This window comes from Dermatophagoides pteronyssinus, unplaced genomic scaffold (genome assembly GCF_027571235.1).
Source record: "Dermatophagoides pteronyssinus isolate colony J.1.1.1.1 unplaced genomic scaffold, Derpt_VIB-CSIC_2022.12 sq0007, whole genome shotgun sequence".
Classification (NCBI taxonomy): Eukaryota; Metazoa; Arthropoda; class Arachnida; order Sarcoptiformes; family Pyroglyphidae; genus Dermatophagoides; species Dermatophagoides pteronyssinus.
In genome coordinates, this window is record NW_027461531.1 from 2,853,173 (window position 1) to 2,876,876 (window position 23,704).

General features: G+C 27.5%; 2 protein-coding genes across 5 annotated transcripts; one reads left to right on the forward strand and one right to left on the reverse strand.

The window, feature by feature from the left end:
* Positions 1–13: 13 nt before the first annotated feature.
* LOC142645173 (uncharacterized) lies at positions 14–23,704 on the reverse strand. 4 transcript variants are annotated; one of them, XM_075820800.1, is made up of 3 exons: positions 23,522–23,704; positions 227–746; positions 14–150 (listed from the first exon to the last, which is right to left on the reverse strand). In XM_075820800.1, exons 2-3 carry the CDS (start codon positions 702–704, stop codon positions 14–16), a joined length of 615 nt encoding a protein of 204 aa, XP_075676915.1. In that variant the 5' UTR covers positions 705–746; positions 23,522–23,704. The 4 variants fall into 4 exon arrangements, with proteins under 4 accessions (XP_075676915.1, XP_075676916.1, XP_075676917.1 ...); XM_075820801.1 differs by lacking the exon at positions 23,522–23,704 and adding an exon at positions 2,795–3,009; XM_075820802.1 differs by lacking the exon at positions 23,522–23,704 and adding an exon at positions 1,430–1,502.
* Positions 4,676–7,099, forward strand: LOC113794012 (traB domain-containing protein). Its single transcript, XM_075820570.1, has 7 exons — positions 4,676–4,883; positions 5,008–5,556; positions 5,912–6,052; positions 6,127–6,237; positions 6,327–6,509; positions 6,613–6,821; positions 6,932–7,099. The coding sequence occupies exons 2-7, from the start codon at positions 5,197–5,199 to the stop codon at positions 7,080–7,082; spliced, it is 1,155 nt and encodes a 384-aa protein (XP_075676685.1). The 5' UTR covers positions 4,676–4,883; positions 5,008–5,196; the 3' UTR covers positions 7,083–7,099.

A 23,704-nucleotide genomic window follows, 5' to 3' on the forward strand; every position in this document is an offset into this window, starting at 1 on the left:
ACAATAACGTTGACTAGGGAAGACATTTACAATGAATATTTAGATTTGTTGTTGGTGATCGATATGATTCATTATGACCATTTAATAATTCTTGTAGATTTCTTGTTTTAGTATTTTTTGTAACTTTACTCACATGACAACAGGTCATTTCTAATGAGGAATAATAAGAAAAATTAAAAAGAAATTAAAAAGCGAAATTGAGAAAAAAGTGTAAAAAAAATCAAACCATTTGTTCCATAATTATCTTCATTAATCAATGGTTGTTGTCTTTGATGATGTAATATAACTTGTCGTTTAATACGTGCCCATTTATGATTTATAGTTGTAAACCATTCTTTTAATTTTAAATTTGTTGGTGTTGAAACACGACGTTGTCTATGATGATGATGATGATGTCTATTTGATGGAAATTGTAATTGTAAACATGTTTTACATTTAGAATTATAATAATAATCATCAAATGATGATTTATTATTATTATCATTTTTATGACGATGTATAGTGAATACAAGATGATTCTGTAATGAATGTTGATTATGATTTGATGATGATACCTGATATGGTATCGATGATATACTATGATGATGTTGATGTTGATTATGATGATGATTACTATTCTGTTGTATTAATGATATTTGTGCATTACTTTGTTCAGCATATTGTCGTATTATTTCTTGTGGTCGTGGACAACCATCACCAAGCATACACCATAGTCCACCGGAAAATATTGTATAATGTGATATAAGCTATTTTGATTGATATATTCAATCAATTTGTTTTTTGAGGAAAAATAGCAACGAAAGCAAAAAAAACAGAATAAAAACAGAATAAAATTAGTTTCAGTGCGAAAAAAGATTCAAATTTATTTGGAAAAATGATAGATTTTCTTTCCCAAACAGCAACGTTTTTTACGCTGTTAAACAATGTCAAAAAAAAATTCTTAGAAGTAGAAAATAATTTCAAACGAAATGGAAAAAATCGATAATTTTTTGTTTTGTTTTTTTTGAGTGCAAAAAAATATAGATTTCAAATTCAAACCGAAAAGGAGTGAAAAAAAGTCTGCATCCATTGCTGATGAAAGATGCTAATATTATTGCATATGCAATTTTGAAAATACGAATTTGAATTCGTTGCTCAAACGAGCGTATAGAATATTTATCTACAATGTAAAAAAAGATAGAATTTGATTCAAGAGCGAGAAAAAAAGGATTTTTTTCTTTCCTCTGATTTCAAATAGATCAATAAACATTTTTTTCCATTCAACAACAAACAAACAAACGAAAAAGAAAAGAAAACTTCATTCAATCCAAACACAATGTAAAAGTTACAATGATAAAATGCATTCAATCTTCAAAAAAATTGATTGAATAATTAATTAATTAATTAATCAATTTAAATACAAACTTATAAACAAAACAAAAATATGAACATTTGAATATCAGGTGAATGAAAAGAAGAAAATTATAATGAGGAGAATACACAGGATTGAATAAATTATCAAATCAAATTAAACAAAAGAAAGAAGAAAGAATGGAGGATGTTTGCATTGTCAGGGATATAACGTGTGGAACCTAAACAAAACAAAGTCATTTCGAAAAGGGTTGAGCATCAAATCGGCAGCAAAAAAAATGCAAGTTATCTGAATGAATGATTTGGAAATTTTCAAATGAATTTTTTTTCATTTATAGAAATTGTTTTTTTTCTTCTTTTCTTTGGTAATTTTATAGTCAAATTTATTCTGTCTGTGTGTGTATGTCATTTCATTCACTGGAAAAGAAAAACGTTTAATTGATTTCAGAACAATGATTCTGTTCATTGGTTAATGTAGCTAGAGAACCATTGACAAGAAAAAAAGTGGTGAGCACACACGAAGAAAGAGAAAAAGAAATTGCATTCAAGATTAAATTACATTCATCGTCATTGTCGTTATTACCATTATAGAACAACAACAACAGGAAAAAAAAGCTTATTGGATTGTTACGAATGAATGCAGCTTGCTGTACACACACACACACATGATACTTGTATACAGAACTTTTTGAAATCCATGAAATTCGAATGTACTGACGAAACAAAAAAAAAAATCAAAGTCAATTTAAATTTGATCTGTAATGTGACAATTCACGACACTAATCAAAATGATTCATTGAATTTAGTGAACGAATCGGTGAATTCTCAAAAACCAACTATAATAATGATAATCAAAATGTCCATCATTGAAATGTTTTTTGTTTTTGTTTCTATAATGAAAAACAGAAAATCAACAAAAAAAAACAGAAATGTTCAAACTGAACCAAAATCAAATTAAATTAAATTTATTAACGAAAATAGTCATTATCAAAGGATACATAACCGGATAATTTCCTTTTTTTCATTTTGCTTATTCGTTAAATTTCATTTTCGTTTGATGATGATGATCGTAATTTTCAAAAAAAAACTTGAAAAACAATAATAAAAACAGAATTGAGATTTGAAAATGGGATTAACTCTTTTTCAAAATCTTATTTCATTCGATTTCTTCATTTGTTCAATTTTCTTTTCATTTTTTTCTGTTATTTTCACATTTTAAAACAAACGATTGTTTCTGGAAGTAAATTTTTTCTCCTGTAATTGCTATGTCTGAACAGAACAGGCGATGATTATGGATAAATGGTTTCGATTCACTCAAATTATCATTATTATGATTATGATGATTCAGAAGAACGAAAAAAAAATCATTGGAACATTATATTTAAATTGTTATTACAAACAACAATTTTCATTATTATATAATAATCATTTTTTATTTTCTTACCAATTCTTTATATTTTTTTCATTATTATTATCATCATTTTTCAGTTTAATGATGGTTGTTTGTTTGTTTCATCGTTCAGTGTTATTATTATTATTATTATTGAATCCGGTTGATGATTCGACATTCGAATTCGAATACAACAGAGAAAAAAAACGTTCGATTTATCATGGGCTTATTCATATATGATGTGTAATGATCTCTCGTCGTTTTTATTTTTTTCATTTTCAATAATAAAAAATATTAAAAAAAATCAAATCATCATCATCATCATCATCATTAGGAAGGATGAATGATTTTTTTCGTTTCGTTTTTCCTCTTCCTAAATGACCTTTTTCTCTCTCATTTTTTCCATTCATTCAACAAAACAAATTCAGTTTTATCAGTGGATGTTTAACGGATATTCTTGCTAAAGAAGAAAACAGTTTCCCGGGTTTTTTCTTTCTATGCAAACGATAATATACCCAAATACAATGAAAAAAAAATTGGAACCAAAATCTTGTTGGCTAAATATATATTTTTCTTCTCTCTCTCTCATAACCAAAAAAAAATCGATTTTCATTGACATGACATGATATGATACACATTTTAATATCGATGGAAACAAAAAAAGCTCAATGAATGAATGAATGAAAATCCATTGAATCCATAATACCGAACACAAATTCATCATTCATTTTTCAATAGAATCAAATTATTATTCAAAGTTTCAATGAAGGCCGAGAAAAAAAAATGTGAAGCCCTCAACGTTTACAGATTTGACCTAAATTTTCTTTTTTTTTTTGGGTTGTTGTTACTAATTCTTTCCCTAATCAATGTTTATAGATCTTTTCTTTTTAGTTTTTCCCTTTACTTTGTGTTTCATCAAAATCGTTTCGTTTTAATCAACTAACTTGAATAAAAATTGTTTCATTATGGAAACACAAATGAAAAGAAGAAAAAATTTCCCTATTCATTTTAATGTTTTTTTTTTGTTTCTGTTTTGGGATACTATATTCATATCACAACATAGATAAAATACGATTAATTGTAATGGAACTTTTTTTTGGAAACAAATACAAACGATGAAAGAGAAAAAAAGAAAAGATCGAAATGGCAAATCACCAATTGATTGGTCCATTTGATTCGATTTTATGGCCAGTGTTTGTGTAACTTAAATCACTTTTGTTTGTTTTTGGCTATGGTTCAAATGTGATCAAATATAGGAAAATTGTTGTTGTTTCTTTTCTTTTCTTTCGTATCAACAATCTAAACACAAACTGAATTGAGCGAAAGCAAAATAAATTTAATTTAATTAACTTAATTATATACGACAATGATGACTACAATGACAACAACAACCATGTTCTATATATAAAACGAATGATGAAAATCCAATAATGACAAAATAATAATAAAATTCAATTGCAAAGAAAGGAAAAAGAAAAATCCAATAGAGTATTAATGATATAGTACATCTCGATAATCGATAATAGAAAAAAAATATATTCGCATCGTTTTTCTGTCGAATTGAATTTACTTATTCAAATGGATCAATAGATTTTTTTTTTGTATCTTGATCAAATCGATCGATCGATCGATTGTGACAAATAATCGTGATCAACAGGATTATTCACAGATTAAACAAAGCAAAAAAAAAATACTTTGCTAATCCAAAACAAAACAAACAAAACAATAATGCCAATGAACCGAAGGAAAATCGAAAAAAAAAATCAAAAAACGCGATCCGTTATATACGAACGGGAGAAGAAAAAATCTCAATAAACAATAACAAAACAAAAAAAAAACAGGCCAGCTGTTTATTTTTGTTTTGTAATGCGCTTTACATTCAGTCAATTCATGTCAATGTTTCTAACTTTTTCTTTCGTTTTTTTTTTTGATGATGTGTATTGGTAATTTAGTCTCGCGCTCCATTCAACGTCATCGACTTGTCGAAAAAAATCTAAACTAAAAACTTCTGTATCTTTTTCTTATATTCGATATTTTAGTTTGTTTTTTAGTTTTAGTTTCGGGTCCAATATTTCATCCAAACATCATTCGTGTTGGAAAAAAAATCCAAACAAAAGTTAACACCACTTTGTGATCATCCATGGTTATATGATCTTATTTTTTATATATTCATTGAAAAAAAAACTTTTTTTTGTTTCCATTTCATCATTATTCACTTGTTTTCATCATCAAGAATATAAATTTGACATCTTTTTTTTTTGCTTTAGCTTCTTCATTATTATCTCAAATATCATCCACATCATCATCATCATTATTAGTTGGAAATAAAATAGAGAGAGAGAAAAAAACGACATGAATCAAGATTCAAATGAATGGCCAAGTTTATCACAGTATAGTGGTGGTGGTAAAAATTGATAAACAACTTGACCACCACCAAGAATAATAAAGATTTTCATATGCTCATAAAACCGAATAATTCATTCACGCCTATCAAAAATGACGATAAATATTATGACCGCCGCCACCACCACCATGATGGTGATGATAAAACAACAATGAAACAAAATAAAAAAATGTCATCATCATCACATCAACCAAATGATTTGCCAGTTCAACAACAATCGCCATCAATGAAAAATGACAACAAACAAAATTATTGGTTTGGTGATGATGTTGTTGATGATGATGATGGTGATGATCTAGATCCAAATAATTTGCCCGAAACAGTATCAATATTAAAAGTGGATGATAGAAGAATTGTTTATCTAGTTGGTACAAGCCATTTTAGTAAAGCAAGTCATCGAGATGTCAGAAGGGTAATTTTTCATTTTCATTTTCATTTCATTCATTCATTCAAATATATAAACATTAGTCCAGTGTGTTATAGTTATAATAAATGGAACCAGAGAATGTGAAAATAGAATAGAATACAAAAAAAAAGGAACAGTAAAGTTGGAACAACAACAACAATAACAAAAAAGAATAAAAGAAAAACAAACGTGACTTTATACGATATCATCATTTTCATATAGCACATCACAAAATACTGTTTTCTTTTTTTCTTTCTTTTTCTGACTCATTTTTCATACCAATTATCGATCCAATGATCATCAATTTATCATGAACAAATTTTTTTATCATTTTCTTTTTTTGGTGGTGGTTGGTGGATAGGTAATCCGAAAATTTAAACCTCAAGTTGTTGTATTGGAACTATGTCGTAGTCGTATGTGTTTTTTATCGATGAGCGAAAATGAAATCATGAAAGAAGCAAAATCATTGAATTTTCGTAAGATTCGTGATTATATGAAAAAGGTATTATATAAGATGAAAAGAAAATTATTATTAAGATTTCTTTTTATTTATTTTATTCGATGGAATATATATAGCATGGATTTCTTCAAACATTTATCTATACATTATTGTTAAGTGCTTCAGCTCGTGTGACCAAAGATCTAGAGATTGCACCCGGAGGTGAATTTCGTAATGCATTCAATGAAGTAAATATATATTTATTTATTGACTGTTTTTTGTTTTCAAATTCAATTATCAATCAATAATTTATATTTGGAAAATTTTTCCCTTAAAGGCATTAAAAATACCCGGATGTGTTGTTATGTTAGGTGATCGTCCAATCGATATTACATTAAGACGTGCTATTGCAACATTAACTACATGGCAAAAGATTAAGATTACATTTCATTGTTTATTTAATTATGAAAAATTAAAAGAAGAAGAATTGGAACGATATAAACAGAAAGATGTTCTTGAAGTATGTTTGAATATTTTTTCTTCAATATCCGAAATGAAATAATTTATTTTTTTCTCACTTTTATTATGATTGAATTTTTTTTTCTAATTTTTGAAAATTTTAGCAATTAGTGGATGAATTTTCTGCTGAATTTCCAGGCCTTTCACGAGTAATGGTCGATGAACGTGATATGTTTCTAGTTGATTCATTACGAAATGTAGCTAAAACAACACCACCGGATAGTACAATTGTTGGTGTTGTTGGTATTGGTCATGTAGCAGGTATACGAGATAAATGGGAAACAGAAAATATTAATGTTGAAGAACTTATCAAGTATGTTGTTGTTGTTGTTGATTTTTGTATTTTTATTTTATAAATTCACATTGATCTTATTATAAATTGATTTTTCTTTTTTTTTCTATCGTTATGATCCACAAAAATAGAATTCCTGTACAAAAACCATCAAAAACATTTATAATTATCAAATATACATTCTATGGTGCCATAGCTTATAGTTTATATCGTTATGTTATTCCAAATACGGTAAAAAATTGGACCACAAATATTGTTCATCAATTATCCAATCAAATTTGATGAAATGAAATACATATCATCTTTTTTTTATATTCAATTTTTTAAAAATTTCCAAAACCCTTTCAGATTTCAAACAAACAATATCAAATTGTTCTTTATCTAATGAAAATTTTTTCCATTTTTTTTACAAATTTTTTATAATGATTAAATGAAAATTCAAAATAATAATTCTGACATTTGTTTACTTGCTCATCATGAATCATGATCATTTCAAAAAAAATGATTATTTTCTTAACGGGAGAACAAACCATAAACGGTAAGAAATAAATGTAAAAGTAAAAATCACGAATAATCGAGGAGAAGAAAATAAAGGATTTACAGGAATTATATTTGTAAATTATAAGAATCGACCATTTTTTTCAATTCTGATCTGAGAAAAAAAATGAATAATACGATAGTTGAATAACCGATTATTTCTATCATTTTCTTTTGCCATATTTTCATATGTAGTTATTATGGAAAAAAATCAATAAAACAAACCATATAAACTTGATAAAAATTCTGTTTTGTTTTCATTTTTGTTTCTTGGTTATGATCAAAAATTCTATGGAATATATTAACTAAATGTTTACTATATGTTTACTGTGATCTTTTTATTGTGAATCCCCGATTAACTTTTTCCACGTTTTTTTTCTTTCTTTCTTCACACGATTATAAATGCCTATAGCTGTATTTTCAGAATAAATTTTTCTCAGTATTGTTTTTGGTTTCGATCAGTTTAGTGTTTTGTATATAAATCACACGATAGGAATGAAAAATAAACAAACAAACAAACAAACATCCGATATGGATATCAGAAATCATCAGATATTCGGTTGTTTTATCATTTTCTTTAATAATTATTATTCTCAATTCAAGCAGCTTAAACACACACACTTATCACTTATCAAATATATACTCTGTTATATAATATCCGATAACAATAATAATGTGGAGAATTGTTTTGGTAAAAAAAAACAAACGAAAACAATCATAATATTCAATGAAAAACAATCGTATCATCAACAAACAGTTATGGCCAAAGTAAAAAAACAAGAAATTGAAAAAAACAAGAAACTAACATGACCAGAAGTTTCAAGAAATAATAATACAAAACAAAACAAAACGATATCATTATCATTCATTTAAAGAATTGAATGAAAAAATAAGACAAGTTTTTCAAGTATATTGTTGTCGATGTTTGTTTCCATTTCATTATCATTATTATTATTATTATAGTTTTTTTTTTTGTTGTTGCAAACCAATTGTTTCATATTTGACCAATAACAAAGCAACAAAAAAAAAAATGATGACAAAAATACGAAAAATTTTTGTTTTGTTTCGTAAAAGGTCGACATTATTACGAATATAACAAAATGATAATGGTAGTTTTTTGTTTTGGAAAACACAATGGACATCAAGAATATAACCAAAAAAAAGTTGATGACAATGATGATGGTTAGCTATATTATGCTATGATGTCAATGTTGGACAAAGAAAATTTTCTGTATTTACTTTGTCTTCAACATCATAATCATTATCATTGTGTGTGTATGGAACAAGATTTTTTAGGATACACTAGGGTGAATATAACAACCTCAAAGACAGTGTTTCATTCATTCACTATTTTTTTCTGGGTTTTGTTTGGATAAAAGAATCATCCTGCTATTCTCATGGCAGGTTTTTTTTTGATCGGTTAATTAATACAAATTACATTGAAAACAACAAACAAAACTTGAAGAATTTATATAGGTTTTTTTTTGGATAATAATGTTATGACAAGTTCTCTTCTTCTTCCTAACATTTTTACGATTCTTCATTTTTTTTGTCATCAAAATGACTACTGTGTGTGCAAATAATGAAGATCCTAATGATCTTTAAACCATTAGCCATCACAGAAATTTGTTATTCATAAGGTTGGGTGGTGGTGGTGGTTACCTTTGTTTCCTTGTGTACATAATGAATATATTATATTTGAAAATCATCATTTTGTCAAGAGAACAAAAACGAAATCAAAAGACAATATTATTTGATGATGATGATCAGCGGTTTGTTGATAAAAGAAAAAAAGTTTTGTTTGTATATAAAATTTCATGTAAATAACTTTTTTTGGTTGAAATGTTTAAACATCTTATTGTCTGGATGTGTTTGTTGGTCGGTTGATGTGATCATGTAATATTCGGGTTATGTTTTTCTTTTTTATTATTATTTTAATGCTAGAATGTTTTCACTTGTGTTTACATACACACACACATTCATTTAAATCTCTAGAGAATGTCTTTCTGGATCATGATGTCTATGTGGATTGTATTCACATTTGGTCATTCTGGTAACAATGTTCATTTAGATTAATATCATAGGGAACCAAAAAATAAAAAAACGACAACAGAATAAAGCAAGAACATTATTCAGAATGACCAAAAAGTAAAAGAAAAAAAATAAAACAACAACAAAATCTTTAGATTTTGTTTTGATTCTTTTTCTTCTTCATTCATTCAGCTAGATTGTTATCTATAAGATGATTTTTCCCAATGTACAGTAGCAGTCTATATATTATTATCGATCAGGGAGCCAAAAGAATAATATATAAAAAAAAAATCTATAGAAATCGATTTAAATGAGATTCACCAAATGATCTATCGATGATGATTTGTGTTCGGGTTTATTTCATTGGCTTATATTTCAATGATTAATGAAATGTGAACTGTGTATTTTGTTTTCCAGTGATAGTGAAACAACTGATAACATTGAGATATCAACTTTGTGTATGTTGTTTTCCCCGGGTTTAGACCACAACATACAAAACAAATGATAAAATTAGTCCAAAAAAAAGTTTTCAATCTAGTCAATCAATTTTATTTGTTTGTTTTTTTTCCGGTGACCAAATTAGCACGGAAAAAATTTTTGAGAAATTTCAAAAAAACAACAACAGCAACATAAAACAATGATAATAATGATGATACCAGATGTGTTTATTTTCGGTTGACTAATGAACACAAAAGTAGAAAACAAAAACCATTTTGATTTTCTTATTCGATTCGAATTGAATTCCAATTTAATTGAACCAAAGGTATTATATTTATGTGTCAAATGAAAATAACAATCGATATTACTATTCGGAACATCCGAAAATCGAAAGATCATCACGAAAAAAAAAAGTCAATAACTTTCTTTTCTCTCGACAAAACAAAAACACTTCTTAGACAACACATGACAACAACAAAAGAACAAAAAGAATTAATGACATTTTATTTTTTCGTAGCCACTTTCTTTCGAACCAAATAGATAGACGATTAATGTTTTTTTTTTGGGGCCGAAGAATGAAAAAAAAATAAAAAACAAAATATCCATTTCATGACATAAACATGACCATAAAAACAATCAGTTCAATATATTGAATTGATGAAATGAAAAATCTAGACCGAATAGGTCTATATATTCAGGCATCAACAATTGAAACAAAACAAACAAAAACAACTGGGATGGAATGAAAAAAGTATCGATGACTTGAAACTAATTTTTAACGAACTGAACTGAACTGAACGAAAAAAAAACACTTTTGTAGTTGATGCTAATATAGAATTTATTGAGTCATTTGTCTTATTTTGTTTTCCTGTCTGTTTTGTAAACAAACAAATAGATGCTATAGAAAGAAAGCTAAAATTACGAACGAACGAACGAATTGAAAATAAGAAGAAAATGGAAAATCTGTTCTCTTGTTTGTTGTCAATATAAACTGCCAAAAAATAAATTTACTGTTTTTATTGGTTTCAGGATAGAATAGCAAACGAAAATCGTCATCATCAAAATCGAAGATTTCAAATTTGAATTTAAATTAGCATTACTGGTTTAAGGTTTTTGCTCGTGTATCGTGCGTTTTTTTCCCAGATGAAAGTTTCTTATTCACCAGCAAACAGAAAGTGGTAGAATTGATGAAAAAAAAAATATTCAGTTATTCATCGAATGATGCGTGTTTTGAATGTTTTTTTACTTCATAAACAATGCAATGAATAACCAGGATGAAAAAAAAACGATTCTAAACATTGTCAACCAAGAACCAAAAAACAAAAAAATTCTGTTTTGTTTCGGTTTTGTAGTGAAACTAATAATAATCATCATCATTATAACGACAACAACGTTTCTGTATTTGTTGGATCATTTTGGATCTGTTTTGTTTGTGTGTGTGTGTGTGTATGTCATTTTCATTGGTTTTTTTCTCTCGTTTAGTTGTTGTAATGTTCAATGGATACAGATCGTAGACAAAGACAGTGTATTTATATTGGTGTTTGATAATATCCCTGATTCGGTTCATCATTTATATTGTCGAATGCAATATAGATGATAATCAATCTTTAGGATTTAAACTGAATTTGTTCGGTGGTGGGGGAAGAAGTCATAGTGAAAAGAGTGAAAATAGAAAATTGGTTTTTTTTCACTGCAAAGAACGAATGAAACAATAATAGCGATTTCCCAATACATTCGTAACATCACATAACATAACACAACGATTTTGTATCCAATCAATATGACATTATGCTTTGCCAGAGAAAAAAAAGTTAATTTTCATTCAAAGACAAAACAAAACAAAACAAAAATTTTTTAATGTCAAAAATAATTTGTTGATTATCACAACAGATCTAAGATAATTCGGGAAAAAATAAAATAATCCAACAAACATTTTATTGAACAAAGTTTTGATTGCAATTTTGCGAAACGAAAATAAGAATCATAAGAACAGAACAAATAGAACCCATTATGACTTACCGAAACATAATCGTTTTTGTTGTTGTTTTTTTTTGTTCACTAATTTCCTAATAATGACAAGAAAGCTGTGATAAAACTGAATCAAGATTTTATTTTTGGGAAATTTTTTTTTCAAAAATTCTAGATTTTCCAAACAAAATGATTGTACTTGTCATTAATTTTCTTCTTTGATAAAATCGATAAGTTTAAGATTGGAAGAAAAATACCATCATCAAAAAATACAGAATAAAAACAGGAAAAAAGCAAAGACAAGTAATGGACAGAATAATAATGAAAACTACCAAAAAACAACAAAAATTTTGAAGATCATCATTCTCAATCAAAATAATGTTTGTTGGTGCTGGTACTGTTGTTACCTACTATTAACAACAATCAATACTAAACAGCCAAGTGATTTTTCTTTTCTTTTTTTCTGTTTCTCAAATTCCATGATTCTATGTTGTTTTTTGGTAGAAAATGATCACAAATCAATATACAATTATCATCATCATCATCATAACCACCAAACCAACCAACAACAACAACAAACAAACAAACAAACCAACCCGTCAACAACAAACAAACAAACAAATCGATTGTTTCAATAATGAAATTCGAGAAAAAGAAAAAAATCTATAATCAACAAAATATACCGACCGATCCAAAAAAAAAGAGAATATTATTATTGATGTTTGAAACGAGAAAAAATAACAGGAAAATTGCAACGAAACGAAGAAAAAACTGGACAAACAAACAAAAATTTACTATTAAAAGAATCGAATCATTAATTAGTGATTTATTAAAGAATTTATTATTGTTGTTGTTGTTGTTGTTTTTATCGTTGATGATGATGATCATCATCATCATAACGATGATTTTTCCCCCATTTAATTTTCATTGAAAACATGAAAAAGGTCGTAACAAACAAAAAAAAAAAACAATGTCAGAAATGGAGGCGGGAAAAGGAAATTTCAAAGACAAAACAATAATAATGATGATGATGAAAACTATGATGCAATCATAAAAATAATAAGATGAGAAAAACGAAAACGAAAATGTAAAACATATAGACCAATAAATCCAATTCTTTTGGCAATTCTTCTGTCTGTGTGTGTGTGTGTGTGTGTACAACATATCCGTTTGACCGAAAAACAAAAATGAAAAATAATTTCAAAGCCCAGATATGATGATGATGCAAGACAACTGTTTTTGGAAACATACATCAAAAACAAAAAAATAAACAAAGGAACCGAACGAACGAATTGAAAAAATATATAACAAATTTGTTGTTCCTGGAACACTAAATTTTCAAACAGAGCTAGAACTAGAAAGAGAGAAAGAAATCTTCTGTAAACAAACAAGTTTTTGTCAAAAACAAAAACAACAGAAAAGAAAATAGAACAATTCGAATCAAAACAAAAAAACGAAGATCATTAATTTAGCAAGTTGAAATCAACAAACAAACAAAACAGAAAATGACACTGAATTAAAATGGAATCAAAATGGGAAATTTTTTTGGTAATAATATTTTGTTGTTTTTACAAACAAAAAAATCGAAAAATCCAAATTATTTTTGAACAGAATAATATTATGATCATTTAATGTTTTTGGTATAGTTGATGATGTCAATTTCTTGTCCGATACAGAAATTCTGTTTTCTGTTTCTTTGTCTTTTTTGCTTTGCAAACGATGTATCAGTTAAATGATGATGATGATCATCATCATCCTAAGCAAAATGAGAGAAATTCCGGTCAATAATTGACGTTTGATTTGACGAATAAATGGGATAAAAGCAAAGCGAAACAAACAAAAAACGTTTCAAAAAAATTTATTTTCAAACAATAAAAAAAAATAATGAAATTTTTCTTCTCAACACTTTATACAACCGAATGTTTTGCTTGTTTGGTTTTAGTTTTTTTTTAGTTTTTTAAACGCAAAACATAAATCATTTTTCTTTCATATCAAATCACATAAAAAGATTATCCATTTTATTGTGAAACACATTATATGTATTCAGAATATGTGTACGACATTCATGTATTTTGGGAACCACGAAACAACAAAATTTTTGTTCATCCACAATCAGTGTGTGTGTGTGTGTTTGTTTGTTCAATGAATCGATGAAATTGAGAAAAAAAAAGTCCAGTATTTTTTTCACTGTGTGTCATTCGTGGAACATATCATTGGTAAATTCAAAACAAAACAAATAAACAACAACAACAACAACTTGAATATGAAAAAGTCATTGGGTGTAAATTTAGATAAATGATGCAAACAAACATATCTAAAAAAAAGAAAAGAAGAAAAGAAAAAACATTCATAGATTTGAAGTATGTGAAGAATACTGTTATTATTGGAAGATTTTTCTTTCTTCTTCTGAAAACAACAAGAATAAAATAGGAATACAGTGGTACCTCGGTTAACGACGATGATCGGGTCCTGAAAAACCGTCGTTAACCGAAATGTTCGTTAACCGAGGTACGATTTTCCATAGGTTTCAATGGAGAGCGGATAAAATTGATCCGACCTCAGACCTTGATTTCCTATTATCACCTTAAATTCTCGAAAAAAGCCATGTAATCATAATAAACTGATTATTTTTGAATTCGTTCTTATCTAGGCTAATCCATAGACTGGATCTGATAACGGAAATCATCACTTTTCGGTGATAAAAATGAAAAATGTCCCACTTCCCTTAAAAGTTTGCTTCACTGTCATAATTCTTTACCTTTTTTCTCAAAAAAGAGTTGCAATATGTTTTAGATTGTCTAACGATGGTCACTAAAAAATCCAAATTCATTTGTTTGAAGATCATCACTAAAAAAATCCAAATTCACTTGTTCGAAGATCATCACTAACGAATCCGAATTCACTTGCTTAAAGATCATCACTAAAAATCCAAATTCACTAACGAAGCAATGTTCTCTGACAAATCCAAATTCACTTGCTTAACGATGGTCACTAACAAATCAAAATTCACTAACCAAGCAATGATCACTGAAAAATCCAAAATTCACTTGTTTAACCATTCCAACAATGGCCAGTAAAGAATTCAAATTCACGTGTTTATAACGATTCAATTCGTTCAAAACGATTGAATTCAAAATGAAATTTTGCAAATTTTAAATCCATTCAAACCCAGGAAATTGTTTTCTTATTCAAATCCGAAATCTTTCAAAAATGAACCATATTCTCCCATAGCACTTTTTGATAACCAATCGAATTTTATTCCTTGATCGATAAGATTTGTTAAACTTTTCATTCTTTGTTGGACTTGTTTCGTTTATGAATTTGAATTCGTTACTTAGTTGAAATTGTTTAGAAAATGAATTTGGATTTTTCAGTGATCATTGCTTGGTTAGGAAATTTGGATTTTTCAGTGATCATTGCTTGGTTAGCAAATTTTGATTTGTTAGTGACCATCGTTAAGCAAGTGAATTTGGATTTTTCAGTGATCATTGCTTGGTTAGGAAATTTGGATTTTTCAGTGATCATTGCTTGGTTAGGAAATTTGGATTTTTCAGTGATCATTGCTTGGTTAGCAAATTTTGATTTGTTAGTGACCATCGTTAAGCAAGTTAATTTGGATTTTTCAGTGATCATTGCTTGGTTAGGAAATTTGGATTTTTCAGTGATCATTGCTTGGTTAGGAAATTTGGATTTTTCAGTGATCATTGCTTGGTTAGCAAATTTTGATTTGTTAGTGACCATCGTTAAGCAAGTTAATTTGGATTTTTCAGTGATCATTGCTTGGTTAGGAAATTTGGATTTTTCAGTGATCATTGCTTGGTTAGGAAATTTGGATTTTTCAGTGATCATTGCTTGGTTAGCAAATTTTGATTTGTTAGTGACCATCGTTAAGCAAGTGAATTTGGATTTTTCAGTGATCATTGCTTGGTTAGGAAATTTGGATTTTTCAGTGATCATTGCTTGGTTAGTAAATTTGGATTTGTTAGTGATCATCGTTAAGCAAGCGAATTTTGAATCGTTAGTAATCATAGCTGAATAAGGGAATTCAGATTTGTTCAACCAAAAAGAATCATTTTCGGCTAGCGATTATTATATTTGGAACTTGTAATTTTCATGAAATTTCTTGATTAGATATCAATTCTCATAAGTAGGATGTTGTCTTTGTTGAAAAAATCAAATATTTATAATAAATTATACGCAAAAAAATCAAAAAATTGATTTTTTTAAATCGTCGTTAACCGAAAAAATCATCGTTAACTGAGGTAATTTTTTCTCCTGACCCATCGTCGTTAACCGAAAATTTCGTTAACCGAGGTGTTCGTTAACCGAGGTACCACTGTATATGTAAGTTATGTGAATGTGTGACAGAAAAATAAGAAGAAGAAGAATAAGAAAATTTCTTAAGTGTGTCATAATATTTTATTTAAAAAATAAAACAAAACAAAACAAAAATATAAATAGTTTTTGTTTGTTTGTTTGACATTTGTGTTTGTGTGTGTGTATTGAGGCTATGAAATGAAACATATCCAACATAGAATATGAAAGAAAGAAAGATTCTCAAAAAAAATATTTTTGGATGTCATTCCAGTAAAATGTTAGTGTGAATTCTGTTCTTTAGAGTTTTTTGAACCAAAATGAAATGGATAAATTTTTGTTTCTTAAATTTTATCGAGCCAGAAAGAAAAACCCCGAAATTAGACGAAATTAGAAAAGTTTAATATTAATATTATTATCATATTTGTTTCATTCTTCATATTCTTTTTTCTCGTTTGTTTTTGTTTGTTTGTTTTATCACCCTTGCTATAGCAAATGATTGGTGTGTGTGTGTTTCATTCATTCTCATAAATATCAATAATGTGTGTATAGTGACGGTGGTGTGTGTACATTATTCTATAGATTCGTCAAAAGGTAGAATATAATGATAATAAAAAAAAAACAAAAATAAATAATGTTTAGATGGGGAAATATCCATAGAACCTGAATGATGATGTTGTGTTTACATAAGGAAAGAAAAAACACATGGAATTTTTTCTTTTTTCTTTTTTGGCCAAAACCATCATCATTAAGGTAAAGTCAATTTTCCTGATTTTTTCCTCTTCTATATTTTTTCGTTGAATATTCTAGCCATATAAAAGCAAACACACCGATATAAATGTGAGAAATAATAATAATAAGAACCCAAAAACGCGACCAAACGGAGTACATAAATTATTTAAAAATAAAAAAAAAAATGAAAATATTAGACCAAACAGAATAATGTGAAAAAAAACCTTTAAGTAAAAATGTAAATGGTTTTGGAGAAAAAAAGTTTACATATTATTCTTGTGAACTAGAGAGAGAGAGAGAGAAAGAGTGTAATTTGTTTCATTTTGATGAAAAGTCAACATGTTGCCCGAGTTACTTGCATCTTTTCAAAATTTTCTTCTTCTTCTTTTGTTCTAATAATATTTTCAAGCAAAAATCAAAGATCCATGATGATATAGATAAAGGTGGAATACTTTTCGCTTTTTCGAAGTGTAAAAGAAACATTGTAACATATATAAAATTCACTTAATTTTCAACAACAATCTAAAGCAATCGACTATTAAAACATTTACAAAGATGAAAGAAAAAAAAACCACAAACATTTAATACACTTGAGTGAATTAGCTTTTTCTTGAAGAGTTTTCCAGAATCAAACATCAAAGCAAAAAAAAAAATTAAAGAAAAAGTTTCATCTTTAAATGTGTTTGTGTGTAACTCGACCGTATGTATGGGGTATATACCAGATTAAAAATCCAAATCGACTATAAGAAAAGTCAACTTAAAACATAGAATCAGAAAAAAAAATCATGCTGAAAAAAAGTACTTAATGTCAAATATAGGACGATATGGTTACACATTAGTGTTATTAGACCGAATTTATATCATCAAACAAACAAACAAACAAACAACAATGGATAATAATAGCAGAAACAAAAGCAAAAAAAAAATTATCAATGATACAAAGTCCATAAGAAAGTTTTGAATCTAAAAAAAAAATATAAAAAACTTTTTTCCTTATAGTGTGTTTTTAACCGAGAGAATAAAAAAAACGCATGAATTCACAAACAAACAAACAAACAAACATACGAAGATTCGAGAGAAAACAAGAATAAAAAACTTAATATTTTTTTTTTTCTCTGATAAAAAAGAAATAAATAAAGATAAAATATTATGGATTAAAAACAAACTTTTTAACTAACGGATGTTTGTGTTTCAATTCATATCATCGATAAAACAATCTTAATTTCGAAAAAAAATGAAGAAGAACCAGGAAATCATCATAACAGAATCCAATCAATTGGCAATAGTCTCTGTGTGTGTGTTTTATGGAACAACAACTAGAAAAAAAAGTTAAATAACATAAACAGATAACAACAACAACAACATACTTAAGATTAATTAGAAACGATAACACACACACACAAGAGTACAGCAATACAAACACAGCAAATAATGCGATAAAATCAAGTTTTAAAAATGAAAGTATACGGGACCAAAAAAATAAAACTGGGAAGGAAATCATCAAGTCGATCACACAGATCAAGCCTTGATGATGAAAATAAACAAACAAAAATAGATCCTCGAAAAGAATCTGATTCTCTCTCTCTATATTCATCATCATCACATTGATATAATAATGAAAAAAACATCAATTTAATCGATCGATATATATATCAACAAATATAACAGGATTTTACACTTTATGATAAGCTAATATATAATCTAAATGATATCTGAACGCCTGTGTTTTCACACCCTACACACTACTAAATGGGTTCAAACTTAATTAGTTGTTCAATGTTGTTGATTCAATCGTATCGTACTTTCGTAATTTCGTTGTTGTTGTCATTATTTTTGTTTGTTTGTTGTTGGCTGTCATCGTTGTTATTTTTTTTGCTGGTTGACATTGTTGCAACATATTCTATGTAGAATAAAATTCCTGTACTTGTCTATGGAAATAATGTCGTTTTTTTCTACCAACAAGATAAAATTGCATACAACAACAACAATGTAGAATCTTTCTTTAATTTTTTTGTTTCGTCTTATAAAATATATTATTCTAACTTTGATTTGTCAATTGGTTAAGGCAAAAAAAAAGAAGAAGAGAAAAATTTTTGACATGACAACCATCAAGGCACACCAAGAGAGAATAAATTTCATCTTTTTTATATTTTTCTTCAAGGCAGAATATCCAACAAAAAGTCAACCATCATTATTGTGAATGATTCGTTTGAATATTCTCTCAATTTTTTTCTTTGCTAGAGTATTTTGCCTGCCCAAATATTTGTCCATGTCAAACAATGTACATTAACTTTTTTCTCTCTCTTTTTCCTATAGATAGTTCACAAGATCAATAAGAATGATTAAAAAAATACACACACACACCATATATGAAAAGAAAACAGAACGAAAATGTAAAAAGTCATCGAAGAAAGAAAAAAAAATCGTACATCTTTTGACATTGGCTTAATTAAAAATTGACATTAAGTCATTGGTTGATTCTGTACATATAAGAGATGGTAGAAAATATTTAGTTTAGAATGGATGAGAACAGTAAAAAAAAAGAAACGAAAATCAAACATCTGACGCCAAAATTCAATGTGATTCGTTGATTTATATTTTTTCTTTTCTACTATTACTATTACTATTCTGGAATCTCAATCAAATTTTTTTTCATTTTATCCATTCATCTTATTCAATTTTTTTCATTCATTTCTCATAATACCTTTTTTTTGAATTTTTTTTTCAACCCCATCCAATTCAAACACAACACACAATGATTTGATGATTGTCGACTAGAATCATTGAATAATAAGAATATATTGAGAAATGGAGAAAAAAAAATCCAATTATTTCAACATATTTTTCATCTGGATGTGAAAAAAAAATTTATTCCCGACACTAACACTTCATCGTTAATAATAAACATATGCCTTGTATAATTTAATCTTTAAATGTTTGAATTAGGAAAAAAAATGGATGCCAGATTCTTGAGTTGATGCGAGAAGTAAATTCTTATAACCTTCTGATGATGATGATGATGATGGTCATTACGCAAGCAATCCTTCCATTTAATAAGATTTACTCGGTTTTATTTCAATTATTTGCTTGTGAATAATTTAAAATTATTATTCGCCAAAAACAAAACACACCGAAAAATGATGTACAATCAATTTGAAAAACATTCAAGTTGTGTTCAAAGGTGATTAAAGATGATGGTACTTTAGTTACAACACGTAAAGATTGATGGATAAAGTTATTATCGACATATTATGTACAGTCAATTAACAAAATGATTTTTACCATATGTGTGTGTGTGTGTGGTGTTCCAGATGTGCTTCAGAAACAACAAAATTCTAAAGCTGAAATTGATCCAGAAAAAAAATCATTTACACTTATAATACCTGAACCTGGTTGTTTGTAAATTATGTGTGTGTGGATCAAATCAAATTCTGAATATATTGTAAATGAGAGAGAGAAAAAACAGGTCAACATATTGCAGCAGTTTGGGTACAGAAAATTCATATTTTTTGTTGCATAAATATACAAAAAATACACACGGTCGCACAGACACACATTCCATGCATACCTATTGGGGAGCAGTATATTAACGAATAAAGTGTGAATAAATTGTGCGAATAAAGAAAAACAGAATCGAAGAAATGTATTTGATCCATAAACATTGAATCCTGTAGTCAAATCAGACGATCAAATCGATTTTGTTTGCTTCAATTGTTTTTGTTTTCCTAACATTTATTTGATAAATATCTACGTATACAACAACAAAAAATTCAGTCAAATCAATCAACAGTTTGTGAAAATGTACGAAAACAAATAGTTTTTTTTTCTTGTCGATGGAGCGAATAAAATCCAGTTCAAGAACAGAAAAAATACAAGTTTTTTCTAGTCCCTGTTTTGTATAAATCATCGTAGATGAAGAAATATGTATAGAGAAATTCATCGGTCAATATTGAAAAATACATGGAAAACATCATGATTGATAAATTATAACGAAAAAATAGCTAATCCATATGGAAAAACATTTCCAAAACTAACAACAACAACAAAATCTCAAAAAACCATATGGTTTTTTTTTCGGAATTACTAGATGAAAAATGCAAAAACATTTGAATGATGCATGTTTGGTGAACAAACGAGAGTGAAAAAAGGAAACAAATAAATTTTCAATGCATAATACCAAAAACAAAACCATCATTGTCATATAATGTATTTTAATTTTATTAATGTTTTTAAAACAATTTTTCATGTTTGTCATACTATAGAATGCTGATGATGAAAACAACAACAATAACAATATAAAGATTGGAAAATCAACAACAACAATAAGAATCCAGTGATATCATAATGTGATGGATTCGCAAGTGAAAAAAAACGAATATACAGAATATGAAAGTGGCGGCCATACGCACACACGTATCGAGTATTTGTTTGGGATGTTGAGGGGGGGGAAGTTGAGGATGAAAAACAGAAGAAAATTATATGCAGAAAAGAAAATAGGTTTTCTTTTTTTTTTGGGTCCTATCGCAATGTTGATAAAATTTCTTCGTTTTTTTTCTTTGCTTCATATTTGATATTAACTATATTCGCATATAATTTATTTCATTGTCTAAAATTGACAGCCAAATCATTCATTATATGATTAATAGACAAACAGGAGAGAGAGAGAATCTTGGAAAAAAAAGAAGAAAAAAAATGATGATACGCAAAAGGCGTTTCATTTTGTCTCAATTTTTATTTCACCCACACACATTCTCTTTTTAGATTAAAATTCTTGCCTATTTTTTTCAACATTTTGTTTGTTTTATGATTCAAAAAAGAATTTTTTTTCCTTGGTTAAACTAAAAATATTGGAAAAATATTTTAAGTTTTTAAAAATGGAAAAAAAGTTGATCTTCATCAACAACGACGTTCCAGATCTCATGATGATCATCATCATAATTGAATATTTTCAAAGCTTATGAATATTCATTTTGTTTTTTTTGCTATATGGAAGGGGAAACAAAATTAAAAGCTTTATTACCAACCAACAATATTGGATCAAATTCTCATACATAGAAAGTGAGAGAGACAATTTTTTTGCCTTTACCCTTGTACACTCATATCGGCAAATAAACGATTATAGAGTAACCGAAAACCCGAATTTTTTTTTTTGGGAAGAAAAAAGTTTTGTTTTCAATTTCATGGTTCAAATAGTTGTGTGTTGGTGGATTAGGCAATCCAAAAAAACAACGAGAATATAAAACCATTACCCGAAAAACAAACCAGATCATCATGATTGCCCTAGTTTTTTTTATATATTTTCTCGACAAAAAAAACCAGATAAAAATATAATGAGAAAGAAAATACAACCGAAAAAAATACAAATGAGAAAAGCCATTGCTATTGAATGAAAGAAAAAAAAAGATAATTAGAATCATCTTCATCTCTCATTTTGATTCAATAGACTACTACTTCTTTTGGATTTTTATTCATTAGGTCTACAACAACAACAACAACAACTATCAGTGATCTGGACAAGAATATTTGTATCTATTTCTTGACTATTTAACTATGTTTCGTCAATCTCTTTCAAACATGCCGGAAAAAACCACTAATTTAGCTTTTTATTTCTTTTGGCTGTTCAATGATAATAATTAAAAAACACCAGGTCGATGATTGTAGTATCATATATGAAAAAAAAAGAAATGACCGCAAACACAAAATAGACATAAGGATAAAAGGACATTTTCTACATTGAAACAAAAACAAGAAGAAAAAACAAAAAGAAACTCCCATATATCGTATCGTTTATATAGTCGTCAATAATGATAATTATTATTATTTTTTTTTGATATTGTCAATGAAAAAACCAAAAAACCAAAACAAAAAATATATATATTCGGAAATCCCAAGTCACACATTCATTCACTATATGATATCCGATCATCATTTCACTAATCATAAATTGACCAAACACGAATTGATTTGAAAACGAAAAGAAAAATATTGAAGCACGCAAACAATACCCAACCAAAAATCGCACCAATTTCCAACAAACACCAGACAAACAAACAAACACAGTGGTGGCCCTTAATAATTGTATCTAGAAAATGATGATGATAACATTTGATTGCTAACCTAGCTTCTAGATCAGAAATCAAATGAAAAGAATCATCATTATTATCATCATCGAAGAAAAATGTTTGTTTACAATTTAGTTAGATATAGTAATATATAAAATCCCCTAGAGATGAATTATAAACTCATCATCATCATCATCATAATAATAATCATAATCATCATTTTTTGGCGACCTAAAAATTCAGTATAAACACATACATTTGATTCGAATCAAATCAAATCAAATCAATTGAATCGATCAATCGATTTTGATGAAAATGATGATGATCTAATATAATGTTTGGTGTGTGTGTCTTCTTGTTTTTCACCAACAAAAACACATATAGAATATAGAATCATAATTATTAATATGAAATGAAATAAGAATTTGAGCTTTTTCAAATTGCGTGTTTGTATGGAAAAATTCTTACTATATTCTCACTATGCGTGTGTGTTGGATTTCAAATGAAATTGAAAAAAAGAATCACGAAACAGTGTGGAATTGGAATAAAATTCATAAAATTTAAATCTGGAATTTTTCGATTAAATCAAAAAAAAATTGAATCTTGAAAAAAAGGAAAAAAACGAAAATTATCACTTACCGCTATAATACTTTCAAATTTTGGTCCATCTTGTATAGCAAAATTTCCTGATGGTAATATATCGATACGATAATGTTTAACTTTTGAATCATGTGATAGACAAATTGCATATGATGATTCATCTCGTTCGCGTACACTTTTTTTATATAATGAAATTCATATTCACACAAACACAGACAAAAA

Bases quoted from the DNA above. Each gene is read 5' to 3' on its own strand.
- LOC142645173 (XM_075820800.1), bottom strand. From the start codon at position 704: ATGCTTGGTGATGGTTGTCCACGACCACAAGAAATAATACGACAATAT. The intron at 151-226 runs GTTTGATTTTTT...ATTCCTCATTAG, and splicing joins AGATAATTATGGAACAAATG to AAATGACCTGTTGTCATGTG.
- LOC113794012 (XM_075820570.1), top strand. From the start codon at position 5,197: ATGCTCATAAAACCGAATAATTCATTCACGCCTATCAAAAATGACGAT. The intron at 6,510-6,612 runs GTATGTTTGAAT...TGAAAATTTTAG, and splicing joins AACAGAAAGATGTTCTTGAA to CAATTAGTGGATGAATTTTC. The intron at 6,822-6,931 runs GTATGTTGTTGT...CCACAAAAATAG, and splicing joins AATGTTGAAGAACTTATCAA to AATTCCTGTACAAAAACCAT.